Source organism: Coloeus monedula (genome assembly GCF_965178545.1).
Source record: "Coloeus monedula genome assembly, chromosome: 9".
Lineage (NCBI taxonomy): Eukaryota > Metazoa > Chordata > Aves > Passeriformes > Corvidae > Coloeus > Coloeus monedula.
Window position 1 is genome coordinate 1708014 of NC_138789.1, and position 21687 is coordinate 1729700.

The window sequence follows — 21687 nt, forward strand, 5'->3', positions numbered from 1 at the left end:
CCCAGGAGCATCGTTATGGGCAGACGGGGGTGCCGGTGAGAACAGCAGCAGGAGCTATCCCACGCCCAGCTCTCCCTGGTTAAACTCCTTTAGCTGCCAGCGACACCACGTAAGGATGAAGTAAAGCCTTCTGCAACATGCAGGCCTGCTGAGGGGGGATTTATTTCACAGCTCAGTGTGAATAAATATGTGGTGTGAAGCGCAGGGTGTGAGGACTTTTCACAGGCAGGAAGTCCCGATGGACAGGGCTGTCCTGGCAGCAGGGCAGCCGAGGCCATCTCCAACAGACAGCAAATCTTGGTGCTCAAAGGGCCAGGCTACCAAACGCTCACCTGTCACCACTCAAAACACATGTCCAGCCTCCCAAGTTGGTATGAAAGAGCTCAGTGTTAGCAGGCAGCAACTCCCACGAGCAGCTGGAGTTTCAGGCAACACTGGACCCAGAGGGGAATGGGTCACCTTCCTGCAGGACATTGGACACTCTGGGTGTTTACAGGTCTTTAGATTTGCGTTGGAGAATAGAGGAAAGCCTTTAACCATGAGCCGTCCTGTGGCACACCGTGCGTTTGCAGCCTGTGCTGCATCCCAGCGTCGCCCACGGAGCGCTGGGGCTGATAACAGCGAAGAGGGACAGGCAGTGGCCACACCAAGCTCACTGCCAACAGCTTTCATTATTAAATTGGGCCCCCACCTCAGTCTTCAATATAAAATTAGGTGCCCACCTTTGCAAGCCAGTCACAGAAGCAAATTTTGCACTGAGCAAGTGTTCTTTTGTGGCATGTGGTTAAACACGGTTTGAATGGGGCGCTGATAGCGTACCTGTAAATATATGTATATAAATGAAGACAGCACCAAAAGGTGCTCTTTAAAATGCTGGGAAAGGCTCAGATTAGAGCTGGCACCCTTGCTGAAATAAGACTTAACCTGGGGATTCCCAGACTTCACAGGGCAGCGGGCAGGAGGCAGCTGTTGAGGTGATGTGAAGCCAGACATGCTGGATCCAGGCTCGTAATGTGAAAATAAAAGGAGATTCCCCCCAAAACCTCTGCACTAAGCTACTGTTTGCTTTCCTGTGGGAGTTTACAGAGGCTATTGATACATTCCATGGCAATTCAATAAAAGAATATGCAATGAAAGCGAGACCTAATGTAGGTTGCAATGACAGAGGTGTGTGCAAATTTTTAAACTGGCAGAATTTGCAGTCGGGAGAGCTACAGATTTCTTACTCTGCATAGAGTTAGGGAAAACTAGTAAAAGCATCAAAGTATTTCATCCTTAAACATGCCATTGGTCAGCAGGGTGAAAATCATTCCCTCTCTGAGGGCTGCTTGGTGACAGCATGGAATGGAAATGGCAGCACTCAGTTGTGTTTCTCTGGCACGGTGCAGGTTTCCTCGTTGGTCCTCAGCTCCAGCCCCATGAGTCCACAGGATCTGGCCTTCAAGCAACCACTGTTCCAGTGGATGGTTTGCTCCCCTAAGCACCTCCACCTCCTTTAATTTCCCCAAAATCCTGCTACAGGCTGTGTTTAGAGGGACAATAAGTATTGCACTTAAGCAGAGGGTGCAGAAGGAGTTGATGAGGGAGAGGGCTTCATTTGCTTGCACGTAGCAAGGACCTTCACTCTGCCCATGGAACTAATGCAATGAAAGCCTTTGTAAACAGACAAATTACACATCAGTAGATCAGTAATAACGCAGCACCAGTGCTGTTTCCCCTCAGAAAACTGCAGGAGGGAATTGGTCTGCAGGACATGCTGCATCTCTGCATCTGCTCAGGAGGATCCTGCTGGTGCAGACCAGTCTTGTGACACCAAATTTGCAGCAGTTTCAGCTGCTCGGGAGCTGACCCAATTATTTCCACTATTTCTTCGTTAGCAGCTGCTGCAACGCAAGTTCTTTCCAGTGGGACAGGAAAATCACAAGAGTTTCTTGCTGAATCACAAAGCAAAGCAAAAGCAAGGAACACACCGTAGGGTCTGAGAATCCTGGAATCATTTGGGTTGGAAAAGACCTCTAAGATCAAGGTCAAGCCATTAATTTGGCACTGCCAAGCCCACCACTAAACTTTGTCCCCAGGTACCATATATACAAGTTTTCCAAAATCCCTCCAAGGACGGTGATTCACCACCTGCCTGGGTGCCAGTGCTTGACAACGTGTCCCTTGCCATGCACACATCACACCTGCCACAGCTGAGGGACACAGCACCCAGGAGAGACTTCAGTGTCAAGGCAATAATGATGCTGATGGATGGGAACGATGAGTTGCCCTAAACCAGCGAGTCCTGCAGCCTCACTTTGGAGACCCCAGAAAACTCCAGAGTTGGGATTCGGAGCTTGCAATGCAATCCATGTCAGATTTCCAGCTGTGTGATCACCTTGGAATGAAAAGCCTAAGGCTGGGAAGCCAGTCAGGGATACCGTGGAGCCAAGAGGAAAGCTGCATGGGCTGCATCTTGCCATACCATGGAACAGGCACCATCCTGCACTAAGTGCTTGGTTATCTCCAGCGTGGTTTTGGCAGCCTTGAAAGCCATCCATCTGCAGGTGGTTTTGGCTTATGGAAAACCTGCAAGACACTTTTCAACATAAAAGTCCAAGTAATACTCGGAGGCTTCCTGCATCACCATACCCTGGGGTCGCTCCCTCCATCAACAGCAGTGGGAGCAAATCCATCAGAGAGGTCCAGCTCCTGCCGGTTGTGCTCCAGCAGGGAACACATCACAGCTCCAATTGCACGGCTCAGGGACTGCTGGGTGCTAGCAAAGACCGGCTTGCTTCTGCCACGCCCAGGAAGCGGGCAGCTAACTGCTTCTTGATGGTTTGTTGGTCAGCATCAAGGACGAGCATGGGCCTGAACTCCGAATAGATCTGATTTTCCAGTTGGTTACCTGCACCAAACAGCAGGGCTTGGTGTTCAGCAAAAAGGAAGGCAGTAAATGGACATAAATATATATACACACATATACATCTCTGTATGCTCTGGGTAGATCAAAAGGCTTCTCACTCAAAACAAAATGTTCACTTCATCTTCACATCTTTAGTGACTTCTAAAACACTTTAGTACACAGTACCTGGCTGGAGAAACAAATATTTTCCTTTCTCAAGCATCTTTCCAGGCAACATTTGAATGTTTGGGGTTTTTTTAACCAAAGCAATTCATCAAAACTGCCATGAACATAGAAATACTGTTGGACCATCCAAATACTAAATCATCCCCGCAAAATGCCAGAGACAAAACTGCTGGCATCACACCCAGATGTGTTGTGCAGATCTGATGTCTCTGCGCCCATCCTGCAGCAGCCCCTGGGGCACAGTTTGCATTTGCTACATTCACATTGCTGAGTTACAAAAAAGGGGCTGCAGATGCTGCTGGGGGACCTGGTGCTGAATTTTGGGGGGATGCTCTTCCCCTCCACGCCCCAAACCACTGCACAGCATTAATGACTTTCTCGGCGCAGCTGCTCCGAGCATCCACACACTCAGGTTCCCTTCTGCAGTCGTTCTCACAAAGCTGCTCGCCCAGATACAGCCCATCAGCAAAATGTAAAAATAACTGAAAATATATAATTAGGGTGGATGCACTGTGCATTTAATAGGGTTTTTATATTTCTTCCTTTGCTGGCCCATAAGGCACAAATCCTGGATGGAGAGAGGCTGATGGGGAGGGAAGGAGAGCGCTTTGCTGTGGTGTATGTTTGGCAAAACCCTCAAATATTTTTCTCAGCTTCGTATTCTCTGTATTTTTTATTGAGCACTACAGAGAAATTGCAGCAGATTGATTCTTTCACAGCTCCCCAAAGTTGAAATGCTGTAGAGCCAAAAGCTCAATGCCTGCCAAACTTCATAATTAACTGTAATAACTCTTTAATTTGAACTTTAATTCAAACCCCCATGTTTCAGGGGGATTGTGGGGAGAGGGGGGGGGAAAGCAGCAAAACAAACCAAAGGTAACCAGTTCTAGTAAAATACAGAAGCAGCCCCAAGCTTTCAAGCTTGTGCTGTGCCAGAGGCAACTGGAGATCAGCTGTCCTGTTCTGGTTACAGAGAGGCATTCTGGGATGGAGAGGCATTGTCCCAGTCCAGCAGAAAAGGAAGGAGAAGGACATTGACATCAGACACCAGGAAAGTAATGGGCTCAAAGCTGCCTTCACTGCCCTGGATGGGAGGTTTTCCAAGGCCAGTTCTAGGGATGAAGGGATCAAAGCCATCAGGAAGGCCACGAGCTGGGAGTTTTATCTGAACTTGGGGACAACAAAGGTGCAATTAAAAAAAAAAAAAACACTAAAAGCAACCTAGATAAATTTGCTGTAATGCAACCAATTCTACACATTAAATGACCATAGAAATTGGCTTCTTTTCCTTGTGAAGGAGGGAAAAAAAATACACAGTCCTGGATCTGTTCCCCCAGTCAATGGTTTTTAATGGTTCTGTCACTGCAGCGTGTGCTGGACTGGGGAGCATCAGGAGCACAGGAAAATGAGGAACCCAAAGGAGGAATGTTCATGCAACTTCTCTTCCCAGGCAGACACGACTCAAGCTGTCAGACCGCTCACGCTGCCCCAGAGCTCTCCCAGCCCCCTGGCTGAGCTCACCGTGATGGGTCCTTCAGGGAAAAGCGAACTGTTGACACGAGGAGCAGGAGACAGAGCAGGACCAGATAGGGAATGGAGGTGACAGAGCTCAGGAATGCATTCACAAATTTGGCAGGGCTTTAGAGCTGCCAGCCCAAGCCTCTGGGAAGAAGCTGAGGATTAATAGGGATGCATGGCCTGCTCTGGGTTGGAGGGCAACAAGGAGTATCCCCCTGCCCTGTGGATTCAGCCTGGTTTGAGCTGGGGTCAGCCTGAACCATGGTGACTTTTCAGCATTTCACAGCTAAGAGCCCAACCAGTGACATTACAGGAAATCTCCCTGGCACCGTGCCCCAGGGATGCCAACGCTCCCACAGCATCACGCCCTGCCTACGGGGCAGGAGGGGGATGCCGTGACTTGCCGCTCAGAAGGCAGAGCTGGGCAGCTGTAATGAATGTACTGATAAAGAGATTCAGATCAATAAGCCTGGCAGTTTGTACCAGCAAATGAATGGCTTTCGGTCTATGGGTTACAGAGTCGTTAACTACCCAACTACCCTGCTCACTGTCATTAGCGAGCAATCTCCGTGTGTATCCGCTCACCCTGCTTTATCCACCATCCATCTCCCACTCCCTCCTTCCCGCATCCACACGGAACCCTTCTCTCCCCATCTGGTTGCGCTCACAAACAGGCTCTGCCCTGCCTCTTGAGGCAGGCTGGATAGGAAGAGGGAGAGAGGAAGGATTTCATTTCCCCATGTCTAAGCTGCTCCTGTAGTCCTGCAAAGAGTCTTCCTTTGAAGCCCTGGCCTGGCTCGGAGCAGTTGGCCACAATTACTTCCACTCCAAGCACAGGCAAAAAGCCAAGCAAGAGGCCAAGGAGGGGGTACTGAGATTTGAACATTAACGAGTCAATCAAAGGCAGCCGGTGTTCATTAGTCCCTGTGCCCTCCCCTGTCATGGCCATCTCATTATGCAGGGACAAGAAGTCTCTCCGTGGGTCAGCCAGGGCCACCCAGGAGCCAGTGGAGAGCCCAGAAGGCAGGGGAGCACTTGAGGGAGTCAGGGTCTGAGAATGCAGCCCCCAAATTGCCACTTACAGAGCCTGTCTCCTGTGAGCATGGTCAGAGCCACCTCATTGCGGAGTTATCTCCATTTTTCTCGCTTTTCCTAAAACCAGGGTAAAAAAAGAGAGCCTACCAAAGGAGCCCCAGGTGTTGTTGGAGAGAAACCAGCACACATATTTTCATTCAGCAGCAGGGTAATGGGGGAGGCAGGGATGTTCCCCAGGGAGCTGGAGAGGAGCTCCAGAGCAGGAGAGCCATTAGAAGCAAGAGACAGCAATTGCTCAAGGTTATGGCATTGGCAGAGGGTGGCAAAGTAAGACATGGGAAGTGGCCCAGAGATGCGTATTTGGTGCTTTGATAGTACCAGATTAACTGTTTCCTAAAGAAAAAAGCAGTAGCAACAAGAATCTGTCTTTGTCGCTGCTCAAGGGCTATGACAAGGTCTTCCTACCAGCCCATGGGTTCCATTCAGGTTGATTTAGGCTCCACCAGAGCCAGCAGGACTGCACATGGGTCAAGTCGGCCCCACTTGAGTCTAGATAACTGGCAAGAAGCATCTGCCGCCTTACATGCTGAGCACAGTTTCGAGCCTAACACCAACCATGCTCTTCTGCTTCTGTGTTCCCAGATCCTCCCCACTCTCGGCTGCCCAAGACTAGCTTGGAAGGCTCTTCCCTCTCCCAGGAAAATGGGGACTGACGGTGAACACCCGGTCCTGAGGAACGTGCTCATCAGCTTCAGCTTGCTTCTGCTGGGCGCTGTCCTCAAGCCTTTTGAGTGCCGGCTGGAGGTGACAACAGAGCCGGCTGAGAGGACAGCGGTGGATGAGGCAGGCGGCCTCGCCAACTGCAGCCCACCTATCAAAGAGCAGCCCATGGTCTTCCACCACATCTACAACATCAACATCCCTCTGGACAGCTGCTGCTCATCCATGTTCAAGTCTTCGGCCGAGGAGGTGAGTTCAGAAGACGACCGGCTGGCAGAGTACACGGAGCAGACCTCCGACAGCGAGAGCCAGGTCACCTTCACCCACAGGATAAACATGCCCAAGCAGGCCTGCAAGTGCTCCACCTCCCTCCCATCCCTGCAGGAGCTGCTGAGCAGGATTGAGATGCTGGAGAGGGAGGTCTCCATCCTCCGGGACCAATGCACCTCCAGTTGCTGCCAAGAAAATACAGCCACAGGTAGTAATGCCATCCTGTTAGCTCTTGCTGGGGACTGAGGGCTTGAGAGAAAGGCAGGAGAAATAATACAAAACCTGATGGTGCCACTCAGCGTGGTGACAGAGGAAAACCAGTGTTCACCCATGATGGGGCTGTGGCTTTAGTGAGAAAACTTAGCTTTAAGTCCTCTAAGGCAGGAAAACCCCTGGGAGGGCTTTGGTCACTTGAGTGCCCATGCCCCACTCACTGCAAAATGGAGAGAGCTGAACCCCCTTTACAGATGAAATTACAGCTGGTTGGGGGTGAGCAGGGGGATCTCCCAGCTCTGCAGTCCTTCCAACACTCTTAGACATCTGCCACTGCTTGTGGGACAGGGAGCAGAGATGTGGCTGCTGCTCTCCTAAGCTGTCCCTGGGCTGAAGGCAGCCCCATGGGAGTTGGAAATAAGCACCTTCATCTTCTCTGCAGGAGGAGTGAACACATCTGAAAAGCTGAGTTTAAAAAAAAAAAAAAAAGTATTAAAAAATACAAAAAATACATGAAAGATGCAAACAATAAAAAAGGCACAAAACCATCAACATGATATTTCAACTGAATAAAAAGATGTGCTTTTGGGGAGACCTGCAAGAGGTCTCCATTAAAGGCAGCCCCTTGTTTCACCTCAGCTGTCCCTCAGGGTCAGGAAAGCAGCATTCAGCTGAAATGAGATGGGTCAGGAAGGTTTGGGCTGGCAGCTGCATTTCCATGGTACAGGAGCCAGCATACTGATAGTTCTCCTTGTCTCGAGGAAGAGGGGCTGTCTCAAAGGGCATCCATCCCAAAGACAGCCCAGCCCTGCTCGTGGCTTCAATGCACCAGGGCTCCTTGCAGGGAAGAAAACACTAAACAAGGAGAACCACACGGGGCATCTTTCCCGGGGGAAACTGCTTTTCACACCAAGAGCAGCAACAGGAAGGGAGAGAAATGAAAAGCAACCCTTTTGCCCCCAGTACTCATTGTATTTTTTTTAAAGTTTTGCAGCTATTAGTGTGATTTTTTTCCAGTGGTACCCCAACACCTCTATGTGTAGGACACATTAAAATGCTCAGGTCAAGAGTTCCACCAAAGGTGTGTTGGTCAGGGAGGGAGAAACAAGGATGGACACACAGCAGGGTGGCTTGGGCTGGCATCCATCATGTGGTCAGGGGAAGTCAGTGCATTCCCAGCCATGGGTTCAGCCCACATCTCTCCCAATACCACATTAATGAGCTGCATTAATAACTAAGACAAAACAGAAAACACCAGTCTGTGCACAGTGAGGGTTAAAATCACGTAGGAAATGCTATGGGAAAAACCTGTTTTAAAGGAATTAATTTGAAACTCTGATGGGCCTATTTGGGTTACTTGCAATATAGGCAGACAGTGCCATTAAACATGCATCACTTGGTGGAGTCCCCACTCCCATCACAGATGCAGCGAGCTAAAACTGGAGTAATTTCATTTATTTTTACCAGAGTTGCTTTCAATTCACTGCACTGCACAGGAGATCAGGATCCTTACCCCACCCCATTTCCCCAAGGAAAGCCTCTTTCCTCCAGCACACTTACAAGCATCGTCTCTCATCTTTTGGTAACTTAAGTGGAGGCTGAGATCTGAAGAAATCCTGACTGGCATTCCCAGTATTTGCAGTTTGGATGGGAATTGTTCTGCAAAGTAACCCAAATGGGCCTGTCTGGCACAGCATGTAACCGAGCTGCTTTTCCACGTGCATCTGCTACATGCCCCATCGGAAGAGCTGCTCGGAAAGCTCAGCTAGGATGGAAAATTTAGCTGGGGACAGAGTCCTGGGGCTTGGGGGTCTTTGGGGTGCAAAGGTTTCCCATAGTTTGGAGGAAGCACAGAAAGGATTTCTGTTCTTCCTTGGTTCACGTGAGGAAAAGCAGTAAAGATCGGCAAGGAAAAATTAGCCTGCCTGGGATACACCCTTAGCTGGAGCAATGGCTCTGTTTTGGGGCAAAATAGGGGAGCATTAGCAATGTCAGTGACTGCTGCCTTCATCCCCATGCTTCCCTCCTCACCCCAGAGCATCCTGTGCAAGGCTGCCAGGTGGAGAGGGGGCATTGGAGCTGCTGGCCACAGAGCCCATGTGCTTTCCCACAACCTGAGCGTGCCCAAAGCCAACAGCTCTGCCTTGATCAGGTTCACCAGGACAGGGATGAAGATAATGCCTTTGGGTACGTACCTACTTCTTCCAGGAGAGGGAGAAAGCAGAGAGGGATCCCTCCTCTAGGAAAAGGAGAAGTGGTAGACGTGAGAGCAGTCATGGCTGGTGCAGAGGGTTTGGTCAGGGAAGGTTTTTTTCCAGTAAGAGGTGTAGGGAAGTTCCTATCGACTGAGTGCTGAGCTGGAGAGAAACCAAAGGGGGCACCTGCCCCACCACAAGGCTGGTGGCACCCATGGTTACAGAGACCCCTGCTCCCTAGGGAAAGATCCACCCAAACCCCACCATGACCCCGTATCACCGGTTCTTCCCCTTTCAGCCCTAAAGCCATCAGCTCCCCAGAGCTGGGCGTGCTCAGAGGGAGGACTATCCCCTCCTTGCCCCACACCTGCCCCCCTTCTCCAGCCCATCAGAGGGCTGAACTAAGACCAAAACTGACCTTTTTCCACCTCCCTCCCGGTGGCTTCTGACCCTCGGTCCTGCATCCTTGCAGGGCAGCTGGATTACATCCCGCAGTGCAGCGGCCACGGGAATTTCAGCCTGGAGTCGTGCAGCTGCGTGTGCATGGAGGGCTGGGCAGGCAGCAACTGCTCCGAGCCGCGCTGCCCCCGGGGCTGCTCCAGCCGCGGCGTCTGCCTGGAGGGCCAGTGCATCTGCGACAGCGACTACGGGGGCGAGGACTGCTCCCAGCTCCGCTGCCCCGCCGGCTGCGGCTCCCGCGGGCTCTGCGTGGACGGCGAGTGCGTGTGCGAGGAGGGGTTCGCCGGGGAGGACTGCTCCCAGCTGCGCTGCCCCCGCGACTGCTCGGGCCGGGGCCGCTGCGTGAACGGCACCTGCGTGTGCCAGGAGGGCTACGCCGGCGAGGACTGCGCGAGGCTGCACTGCCCCAGCGCCTGCAGCGGCCGGGGGCTCTGCCGGGACGGGCTCTGCGTCTGCGAGAGAGGCTATGAAGGGCAGGACTGCTCAGCAGGTAGAGGGGGGGATGGGTGAGGAGAGCCAGACTTGAGTGTGTAAGCAAGGGTGTCAAGGTACCCGGAGTCCCATAGCAGCACCATGAAGGCTGGGAGAAATCCATACCCGGCAGAGCACATCTCTTAGGACCTGCCCAGGCCCCACAGTGTGGCTACCTCCCTGTTATCCCTGTCCCCAGAGACACCGTGGATGAAAGCTTGGGAGGTGAGCAGAAAGCCAGTGAGGTTCATCCCAGCATGGGGGCTAAACCCGCAGTGCAACAGGTTCTCCCGAGCCTTTACCTTGCTTTAGCTGTTAATACAACCACAGATAGCACATAACCCCCAGCCCGTGCCCATGTCCCACCAGCAGGCCTCCACACCCTCCCACAGCAGTGGAAGAACAAGCCAAGCACACCCTGACACTCTCCTTACCTCTGCCCTTCCCACCAGTGTCTCCTCCTGAAAACCTGCGGGTGACGGGGGTCAGCGACAGCTCCATCGAGCTGGCTTGGGACAGCCCCGGGGCAGCCACCGAGTACGTGGTCTCGTACCAGCCCGCCGTGCCCGGGGGCACCCAGCTCCAGCAGCAGGTGCCCGGGGAATGGAGCAGCATCACCATCACGGATCTGGAGCCAGGGGTTGCCTACAATGTCAGCATTTACGCAGTCATCAGTGATGTCTTCAGCATCCCCGTTACCTCCAAGGTGATGACCAGTAAGTATCCTACTGCACTTGTCGTTTGCTATCCCTGTATCCAGAGGGGAAGCTCAAGCTGGCTCACTACTTCCATAAAAGCCTTCTAGCAGCAGAAACTTGAGCCTTCAAAAAAAAAAAAAAAAAAAAAAAAAAAAAAAAAATCTGTATAGGGATATAGGAAAGGAGGAAATGTGTCCATCCTCTTCAGAAAGACTCCGTTTGGATGAAAACCTGGATGTCTAAAAAGAAGAAAAAGCTTTCAGAGTTTGATTGAAGGCCCCAGAATGCAGCCCTAAACATTAAAACATTGTGTTTTTTCCTCAGAGAAAATACTACAATATAACACAGAAGTCACAGGTTCTCCTCCCACTCCTGAAGGGATAATCCCCATGATGACTCCCCATGATATGGGGATAGTGCAGCAAGAGGGGATGCTGCTGTGCATCAGGAGAAACACAGTCCTGGCCAGGACCCTGATGCACAGAGGAAAACAGGAGTATCAAGCTGTAATGCCAAACTCCAGGAAGGTTTCTTGGAGACTAAGGATACGGAGGGCAGGGGAAAACCAGAAGCTGTCCAGACACCCCTTTGCAGCCCCATCATTCACTCTGTTCACACTGTAGTGCAGTGGGATGCCTCAGAGTCCATAGGCCCAGGTCTTTCCCTCTTTTCCCTCCAGCCCCCATGGAGTGGGGACAAAGGAATTTTGCTAACAGTTACCAAAAGGTTCCCCGCTTTTGTTGCCCAGATAACAAACACCCACAGGGAGCAGGGTGGGGACTGACAGCGTGCGCGCACCCAGCCCGCTCTGCTCACCACCCCCTGCTCCCTTCCAGACCTCGCCACGCCGCAGGGGCTGAAGTTCAAGACCATCACAGAGACGACGGCAGAGGTGCAGTGGGAGCCCTTCTCCTTCCCCTTCGACGGCTGGGAGATCAGCTTCATTCCCAAGGTACTGCTGCCACACTCATGGCACTGCGGGGCCACCCTGAAAGCACCGAGGGAGTGCATCCTAAATCAGTTTCCACTTATGCCCTTCCCAAAATACTCAGCCTGTGTTTGCCATTTGTGTGCTGTGCATCAGCATCCCCAAACATCGCCAGCCTGCATTTCCCCAGTAGTTTTTGTGTCAAGATATACATGTCCTCCAAGAAATTTCCCCAAAAAATTCCAGTGATGGGGAAAAAAACCTTCCAGCCTCACTGCCCCTTGTTGTTGCACCCCCTTTTTCCCTTCCATCTCCTTTGCAATGACTCTTTCTCCTCCTCCTCCTCTTGCTTGCCCTGCTCTCTACACTAAGGTCCCCAAAGCAGCCTGGATCAAACCGAGCAGCTGCTGGCTCTCAGGCAACAACCTTCAGCATCCCCGAGTCACACGCGCAGCTAATTCCTGCCATGGAATTTTAATTGCAGTGATGAACAGGTAGAAATTGTGCCAGAAAAGAGGAAAGGATAAAAATGTTGCCCTAAATACCTCGTATTTTCTGTGCGCAGCAACAAAAATTGTACATCAAGTGATCAATCTATATTCATAATTTCTACACCATTTAGCCGTAAGTATAGCTTCAATTGTATATGGAGCCTCTTGACAAGAGCATTCAAGCCCTAGCAGTAAATGAAATGATGATTAAGGGCTCAATTATAATGTTTTCACTTGTACAAAACCTTCACTGGGATCAAAGGCAGCTCTGGGCAGCAGAGAACTGCAGAATTTGGCCCCAAAGTTTTAAATGCTCTTAACTAGGAAGTATCATTGCACAGCACAAAGCAAGGGCCCCATTGCCTTAAATAACTCGATTCTCTCATTTCCAAAGAGTTGCTGGAAGATTCTTTGTGCAATGTTGGCTACATCCACATGCAAATCGTGTCAGAAGTTGAAGCTCAGGTAGTGCAGGTATAAACCCTGGGATAATCTTCAGTCACCATCAGGATTAAAGCTGAAAAATATAGCAACAGCAGAGAAAAGCTTTTGGTAGGAAAAAATAGCTCTTTCAAACATTGCTGTGTTACTCAGGAATTAAGCTGAACAGCATGCCCCTGAAGCAGATAAGTGCAAACCATTGGTTCTCTTTTCCATTTTAAACTTAAAAATACGTGGAAGCATTTTGGGATTTAAAGGCAGGTAAGATGCAAAAGGATGGCTGTTCCTGGATGCTGGGTCTTGGGCAGGAAAGGGATGTAGCTCACTGGGCTTTAAAGTTCTCAAATCCATGAGTCAAGACAGAAAGTCACAGTCATGCTCCTGCCCATAAGCTGCCAAAATTGGCCTCTCTTGGGTCTCCATCATCGGCTTTTCCCCTAAAATTAGGCAGAGGGTGCCATGTCCTTTACTGCCCTGCAAGCAATGCTTGCTTGGGCACATGCCAAAACATTGCCACACCTCAAACAAACCCAAAACCTATTCCCAAAGGCTAAAAACAGCAGTTGCAACTGCAGCATCACAACCTCTGTGAGAAAAACTGACCTCCCTGTCTCCCCAAAAACTGGGTGAGAAGATGCTAATTTGGTCCTCAGCAGCCCAACGAGGATGCTTGCAGCTTCCTGCAGAGCAACTCTCCTTCCATGGTCTCCACGATGCTCTCACCCCTGCTAAAGCTGGGTCAGGCAGGATTGCCCATCTGCTGCCTGCACCAGGGATGGGGTGGGAAAAAGACAAAGAGAAGACGGAATTAGCAAAGAAAATTAGGAAAGGAAAAATGGCAATTGATGGCTAAAATGGAAGATTTCCTGTTTAATGAGAAAAGAGATGAATGTGTATTGAGAGTTATGTGCAAAGGTTTGTTTAGCATGTTATTAGTGAAGACAGCAGCAAGAAAAGATCCTTTGTCCAAATGCTGGCAGGAAAGGTGACATGTGCAGTTGTTTAAAGCCTTGCAGTTTTTCAGGGCAAAACTGCAAGGTATAAAGGAGTGTGAAGATGGTTAAAAAGCAGGGGATGGCAAAATAAAGACCTCCCAGCTTCATCCCTATACATCAACAACAGAAGGCTCCGGGCCCCTGAAGAGCAGGGAAAACAAGTCTAGCCAAGGCTTTGGTTTTATCAGCTTCCCTCTTCTGGAGAACAGCAGAGGCACAAATGGCAAAACACAGAAGCTGGGGAGGGAGGAGGGATGGGCAGGGTTTTCAGCCCAACATCACGAGTGCTCCACGCTTCGTGGGTGACTTCACCCCCGCTTTCTGCACCCCCACGGTGGGATGTGCCAAGGTGACAATGTGATCTGGGGATGCAGAGCGGGCTGTGGAAGGATGGGGGGCACCTCCTCTCCATGCATCCGTCTCCCCCCAAAACCACCAGTTTGTGAGGGAGGGTTAATGCTTATTTCATTCCCTGACAGAATAATGAGGGGGGAGTGATCGCCCAGCTCCCCAGCACTGTCACCACCTTCAACCAGACGGGGCTGAAGCCGGGGGAAGAGTACACCGTCACCGTAGTGGCCCTGAAGGAACAAGCCAGAAGCCCTCCCACCTCCGACAGCGTCTCAACCCGTGAGTGAGCCTGACCTGGGGGCAGCACAACAGTGCCCTGGGCTCGGTCCCAACAATAAAGTCCCATCAGCAAGAGCAGCTGGCACTGCATGGGCAGGGATGAAATTAGCAGCACCCAGGTGCCCAAACATTGCAGCAACAGCTTCTTCATGCAGTATTTTGTCCCTCTATCTCCTAAATTGCCACAAGTGCAGAAACTGTGGCGAGGTTAATGGGTTGGGAGTGAAGACTCACTTCTGTTTTTATTATATCTCTGGATAAATTCTTCTTCTCTGCTAATCTCACATTTTGGAGGCTGGATGCCCTCAAGAAATACATCTACAAATGTATTACTTGCTCATATATAACAGATTAAAACTCCCACCTGCTTTTGTGCCACTAAATGCCCTCAAATCCCACCTATTCGTGGAAATCAGGCAGCAGGGCAGGGAGCCAGGAGCAACAGCACATCCCTTCCTAACCAGTTTGTTTGCCCAGTCACTGGTCCATCCTGTAGACCAGAGGAAATTCAACTGGGTCTTCTTGCTGAAGGAGATGCAGTGATGGGCAGAGCTCATGGAGGAGAAGAGGCTCTTCACACCGGGTCTGTTGCAGTCTGCCTTGAAAGCCAGGCAGACGTCTACTCCCTCCATCTAAGCTGTGCCGAAAGGAAACAGCACTTAAGGAGCTGCCGGAGGGTTGTGGTAATTCGAGGCAGCTGTGAGAGCGAAGGGAGGGTCGCTCCACCAGCAGCAGCAGCGGTTTGCTGCAGGTCCGAGCTTCCCCAGCACAGTCCTCTCCTCCCGCTTCGCCTCCGCGTTCAGCTCGACGTGGCTTAATAGAGACATCTCCTGGTCAAGCCCGAAACTTCCTTTCCCTCGGAAGTCAGCAAAAATAGAGGCTGGTACTTCAAACTCAGGGGCTGGCCTTTGCAGGGAGTGCAGGTGGAGCGGTGAGTCGCAGATCTCTGCTCCGTGAAGGCATCCCTGTGCTGGCGTGCCTGCCTTCCTCTGCAGCACCCCCAGAGATTTATCCCCATCACCCTCGTTCTTCCTCAGCACCTTGTGCCACGGTCAAGCAGCAAAGGCACAGGTTCATGCCACACAGCCCAGTAGATGGGGATCACCTGGATGACTGGACAACATGAAGTAGTTGGAGATCGAGGGTATGCATGAGCTGGTCCTGGCCAAGCTGGACAGCCAGCTCCTGCCTAAGCACGGGTCTTCCCAGCTGTTCTTCCTTTGCTGTTTTGCTCCCAGACCTCACCTCACTGCTCCAAATTCCCCCATGTCTTTTTCTAACCCTCCCTGGTCCTTTCCACCCTTGCCCACATGCTCATCCCCCAGAACTTCCAATGCTGAGGTGCAGCATTCAGCAGACCCTTGTTATATCCTGTCATTTCCTAATATCTGCAGTATATTAGGTATATGTAGGTCTGGTATAGTCTGAATTACAGAACCGAAGTGGGCTCTTTCACCCACTTTGTGATCACGGAAGTGATAGAAGGGCTGCCCAGCAGGCTTCGTGCGTGAGAGCTGCCATGGCACAGGAGTGATGGGGAGGCTTGGCTCCATCCCTCCATCCCTCCATCCCTCCATCTCTCCATCCGTCCATCCATCCATCCATCCATCCATCCCTCCATCCCTCCATCCCTCCCTCCATCCATTCTTCCATCCCTCCCTCCATCTGTCCCTCCCTCCATCCATCCATTCATCCATCCATCCATCCATCCATCCATCCATCCATCCATCCATCCATCCATCCATCCATCCCTCCCTCCATGTAGTGGTTAAGTCCTGCTGGACTCAAAGCATCCATCAGCCAGGCTTGAGCCCAGGCTGAGTGTTGGAGGATGTAGAGGAAGGAAGGGCCCACATTTCTGCAAAAAAAGAAGCAGAAATATCCAAAAGGGTCTCCCAGTAGATCCCTGGTATGAATTTAGCTAAAAACCTTTTATCTGAGAGGTTTTGTTGGACACCCACCATAGCCCCACACCCAGCTAGTTATGAAGACTCACCAGAGCAGTTGCATTTTCTCCTCTCTTCCCACTGCCAAGCCACCAACAGCTTTATGAGCTGATCCCTCAGTTTAAAGACAAACCAGGAGCTGGCACCAAAGCAGGAACATTTCTAGAGACATTCCTCAGTTCTCCATGCTTGGATTTTGTCCTTGCACCCATGTTATTTAACACGTTGTCAACACTTTTCAAAAGACGTAATATTGTTGCTGGTAAATTTTGCCAATGATGGAAAGGCTCGGAAAGAGTAAATTGAGTGGAAGATCATCAGTAAAAGTTGTCTGGATAGTCTGAGGAGTTGGGCACAAAGGAAAATTACATATTTTTCAATGCAAAAGTACAAGCAGCTATCTAAGAGCAAAGAAAGTGTGTTGCAGTTAGATATAGGAGTTTTATATCCCGGGAAACATCAACCTAAAAAGCCAAGGAAGAATTATTGCCGACAACCAGCTCAAGAGAAGGGCATGAGCTGCACTGTAGCTGTCATGGGTGCCAGTGAGAGTGCTGCTGGGTCCTGCTCTGGTGCTCACAGAAAGTGGAGAGGGTTCAGGAAAGAGCCAGGAGACTGGAACAAGGAACTGGGAACCCACGAGGACCAAATCCCCTAAGTACCTTGGGGTCAGGGTCACATCTCTTGCCCATGCCACCTCTCTCCCTTGTCCCCCAAGTACTAACTCCAGCCACCTTGAAGGTCAGGTTGAGACATCCCTGACGCTTGGTGTCCCCAAAGCTTCCACCTTTCCCCATCCAACTCTCCCAAAATAACAGGTGCCCGTTTCCCCCCCCTCCTCCGCAGTCATCGACGGCCCGACGCAGATCCTGGTGCGGGATGTCTCCGACACGGTGGCCTTCGTGGAGTGGACGCCGCCGCGCGCCAAGGTGGACGCCATCCTGCTGAAGTACGGGCTGGCGGACGGGGAGGGCGGGAGGACCACGTTCCGCCTGCAGCCCCCCCTCAGCCAGTACTCCCTGCAGGCCCTGCGCCCCGGCGCCCGCTACCACCTCGCCGTCAGCGCCCTCCGGGGTGCCAACGAGAGCCGGCCGGCCCTTGCCCAGTTCACCACAGGTAGCTAGCTGGCCTTGCTGGGAGATCTGGTGTGAATTTTTGAGCCTCTGGAAAGCACGGGCAGGCGGCTCGCTGCCATCTGCAGATGCGCTGTCCTGCAACGAGGACGTATCCGGAGAAAAACTGAGGGGTTTGTGCGTCTGGGGTTTCGTGATACCTGTTTTTCCCCTGGCACAAGTGAGCTGGGGTTTAATGTGGTGTGCTAGGAGGAAGAAGGGGAATGAAAACACAGTGGGTTAAGATGCAGGTATGAATGGAGACTCCTGAATGCAGGTGCCTTGCATACTATCACAGAGCGAGGCAGAGCAAATTATTCAGCTCACCCTAAAATACACACCCTAAAACTGCCCTCTGCCCCCCCCACTGCTAGTGCCTACTCTTCTGTTTAGCCACTAAACCTCCAGTGCAAAAGGTCCTCTTTCTGCCCTGTGCCCCACAGAGGTGCTCTAATGGGCCTCAGGGCAGGCCAGGTGATCCCAGATGCCAGTGACAAGGCATGGATGGGCTCAACCCCCCGTATTTAGACAATAAAACTCCAAGCCAACCCCATCTTGGCCCTGTCTTGCTGCAGCCTGGGACACACATCCCCACCAGCTCCAGTGCCCGTTCAGACCCACAGCTTAGAACTCCAGAATTCGGCAGTTTACATCCTTAAGAGCACCCATAGCACAATGCACCACTCTGGAAAGCACCAAAACGCTCAGCACAGGTCTGAGTTCAAGGTGACACTCGCTCCCACTCAGCATCAAGAGCCAAAGCAGGTGCCTTGACCAAGGAATCAGCAGCCAAGCAGCTGAAACCAGCACAGCCAGAAACATGATGGTTATCTTATTTTATATCTCTTCCCTGAACACCCTAACTGGTCGGTAAAACTTTTAATTAATGATAAGCTTGCAGATAGCTAATGGGTTTAATTTACTGTGCCATAAAGGAGGAGTCAGAGCGTGTATTTCCGTGCTGGTTTACGGCATATAAATTGTCCTGTACATTACTGGTGGATATGAGGCTCCTGCTATAATAACTGTGGTACGTGAACTGTGTGTGTACGTATCTCTATAGATAAATACTTCGGACGAGATGCTTGCCCCAACTGATTTGCTGCGTTGGCCTTCCTCGCTTTATTTCTAAAAGGCAACATAAAAACCACCCCCCAGACTTGAATCCATCACCACTGCCCACCGTCCGCTGGTGCCCAGCCCCAACCCGTTGCTCACCAGAGGCGTTTATTGTGCAAACCAGAGCAGATTCAGAACACAGCCTCAGCAGCACCAATAAAGAAACCCTTTGGACAATGTCTGAGTGTGAATGAGCCTGTAAAGATGCTCAGGGTTTTCTTCTAAGAGCAGTTCAGGCCAATGCATGGCTACTACAGAGCCCTTTTTCTCTTACTCACAGTGCCTCAGGTTTTTTTGCTCTAATATGGGGGAAAAGAGTTTTCTTTTTGAAAGAACATGGGATCCAAACCAACCCACTGAGGATGCTGCGAATGCCCCAGCATTTGCATCACTCTTCTGGGTGACATCTCCCAGGCTGTGCTGAGCAGGAGGTGAGAGAAAATGTGCCAGCCCTTCCTGCCAGGCCGTCCCCTGGGGAGGAGGGTCCGCGTGCGGGACCTCGCGGATGTCCCACCCAGGTGCCACCCGTGGGTGAGGGTGCGTTCCCAGCGGTGAGACGGTGCCTCTCTCCCTTGTGTTGCGCAGAGATCGATGCCCCCAAGAACCTGCGGGTGGGCTCGCGGAGCCCTGGCAGCCTCGAGCTCTCTTGGGACAACAGCGAGGCCGAGGCACACAGCTACAGGGTGGTCTACAGCACCCTGGCCGGGGAGCACTACCACGAGGTCCTGGTGCCGCGCCACACCGGCCCCACCACCCGGGCCACCCTCGCAGGTATGCATGCACCCATGCGCTCTTCCTCCCCCCTCGTCCTCCTCCTCTCAAGCAGGCAGGGCAATGGAGAGCCCAAATCAGCACCAATACTCAGTTGCCCTTATGCTGGCACGCGTTTGAGGTTGTTTTGGGGTTTGCTGTTTACCAGAGAGAAGGTTTTCCTTGGGATACAGCCCATTTTCCCCATTACACCTCCGAGTAATGCACCTCCGGCAAGGATCTGTCCAGGTGGCATGTAGAGCTGGCAAGGAGCAAAGTGAGGAATGGGAAGAAGCCTGTTTAGGCTGATCTACAGCAAAATATTATTTCACCCTTCTCTTTTTTGCTTGTTTGGAAAGAGCTTGTTTGGTGATGATGCCCTGTGGGCAGTGATGGGGAGCCAGGCTGGCCGAGTTTTTTGCCTTTTTCCAAATTGGGCTCAAAGCAGACCCAAATCTAGAGATACTATTTTTGAGCAAGTCCTTTAAGTGGTACATTTTCCAGGCCAACAGAGGGGCTGCAAACACCACCCACCTCCCACTGCCAGGAAAGCCCCAAACACCTTACGCAGCAGCACAATAAAGCACCATGTGAGATGTGGTTTCCTTGTTTTTTGACTAGAACTGCTTGCCTTATGGATTTGCTGCTCCGGTGGCATATTTTGAGCAGAGAAAAGACTTAATTATATGCAAAAATGTTCTCTCATTCATCTTGAAGCTCTTCAGTATGGGAGGACACCAGGTTCTTCCATGTCAGCCTTCCTAGGACCTTCAAGGGCTCAGGAATCTGCTGTATGGAGTTACAGGAGAAAGTTCAGTGGGAAAGTCAGAAGTTAAGTTACAGGCACAGCAGCAGTCATGAGAAAGGCTGGAGGGCAGCAAGGCAATCAGAGCAGTTACCTTGAAAAGTGCGGAATGCAGAAAGAAGGAAAATGTTAGGGCTGGTTCCTTCTGTGTTCGTGATGAGGATGCGTGTGGAGAAGCAGGATGAGATCACAGTGCTGGACTCCTGCTAGCTTTCCTTTACGACATTTATTGGCTTTCTAGGTGAGAAGAAGCATTAAAAATGGGCCAAATCCCCCTCCCTGGGCAGAGGTACTACACTACCCCAGTGACACACACTGCAATGATATCCATGGCTTGACTTGAGCTTGCCTTGGAGTATGTGGCAGCCTAAAGTCTCTTGTTTTTCTCAATAAAACTAAAAAAAGCTGCCAAGGCTCTGCCAGACTCAGGCAAGGCTGCAAGAAACCCCACCAGAGCAAGCTGCAGAGATGCAGATTCTTAAGTCAGCTGTAGAGAGTGATTTTTATATAGTGCCTCCACCAAGTGCATTGCTTCCAGTCCCCAGGGTGCTATGTAACAAACAAACCAATTAAAAAAAATCTAGTCATAGCAGAAAATAACCAAAAAAACCCATTCTGCTAGCCAAAAAAAAAAAAAGCTACAATAGTCATAGTGTGGACAGCACATGAGCCTCTCCCATAGCTCCATTACAGACAGAGTAGCCACGTCCTCCAGTCTTGCTGGACGTGGTGCAAAACCCATTGGGGTTTTTTTCCAGCCACGCAGGGCCTGGTGGGATCCATGCTTTGAAAGCAACCAGCAATTCTTTCAGCCAGTCTCATCTACCTGCAGTGAGGTATGGTACTGAGCAGGGTTTATCAAAGATTTAAGCTTAAAAGTGCAGCAAGCCTGGCCCTAGCCATAGTCTCTCTCAAAAATCAGCATTTGCACAGAAATTACCATAATTTTGCTCTTCCCAAAAGATCTGGGAGAGAAAAGGGTTATGTCCTCCTGCTCATTTCTTCCTTCTCCTTCCCTTCTGCCAGGCTCTTCTTTCCAGAATGCTTTTGACACTTAACTGAGCAGGGCCAAGGGGGTCCATCTTCTCCCCATCATCCCTACCAAGAATGGACTGTAGCAAGAGAAGAGCAGGGAAGGAGAGCATCCCTCTCTCCTGACCTCCTGGGAAAGGTTTTGGTGGCTCCAGGGGATGCTGCCCCTGGGCAAGGAATGGTGAGGCTGAGCTGGAGAGTTTATGGCTTTTTCTAACTTTGTGGGAAAGATCATGAAGCACAGGGAAGAGGGGAATAAAGGCACCAGCAGCCAAGCAGAAGCGACAGGCAGAGGCAAGAGATACCCCATGGAGATAAAGCAGTGCAAGAGGAAAGGAGCTGGATGAGCTCAATTCCCAAGTTCCTTGAGAGAGGCACCTCAGGATATGTCCACCCCAAGGAACAGGGCTTGATTCGGCTCCCAGAAAGACTGCACCTTTCCCAATTAATGTGCATTTCATTTGTTCTGCATAATTTATTTCCTTCCAAGACACCAGCCCTGTGACAATATTTGATGTTGCATCACTTTGGAAGAAAATATAGCTATTTTACCATTCCCATCTCAGCTCACACACACAAGAGCTTCTGTCTCACTGCCAGCAATTACAGCAGACCTCAGCAACAACTTTTAAAAATGGCTTGTTTCTGAGCTAAAATAATCCAAATTCCCTATCCAAAGGCAACCACAGGGCTTTTTTAAAAGGCTCAGCTCTTCTGCAATGTGCAGAGGAACTGACTGACCTGTAGGAGAGCTGCTAGCCCCAGGGATGCTCTGGAGGGTCCTCC

At 51.0% G+C, this 21687-nt stretch overlaps 1 protein-coding gene across 2 annotated transcripts in view; it reads left to right on the top strand.

Annotated features, from left to right (window-relative positions):
* Nucleotides 1-6328: 6328 nt before the first annotated feature.
* The window catches only part of TNR (tenascin R), a gene marked incomplete at both ends in the record, with an annotated part of 28191 nt that continues 12832 nt past the window's right edge, over nucleotides 6329-21687 (top strand). For both annotated transcript variants that reach the window (XM_082287045.1, XM_082287046.1), the window contains 7 exons: nucleotides 6329-6824; nucleotides 9497-9973; nucleotides 10407-10670; nucleotides 11489-11604; nucleotides 13987-14137; nucleotides 16930-17199; nucleotides 18900-19085. In XM_082287045.1, coding sequence (XP_082143171.1) covers nucleotides 6329-6824; nucleotides 9497-9973; nucleotides 10407-10670; nucleotides 11489-11604; nucleotides 13987-14137; nucleotides 16930-17199; nucleotides 18900-19085 — 1960 coding nt within the window. The remainder of the gene's footprint in view (nucleotides 6825-9496; nucleotides 9974-10406; nucleotides 10671-11488; nucleotides 11605-13986; nucleotides 14138-16929; nucleotides 17200-18899; nucleotides 19086-21687) is intronic.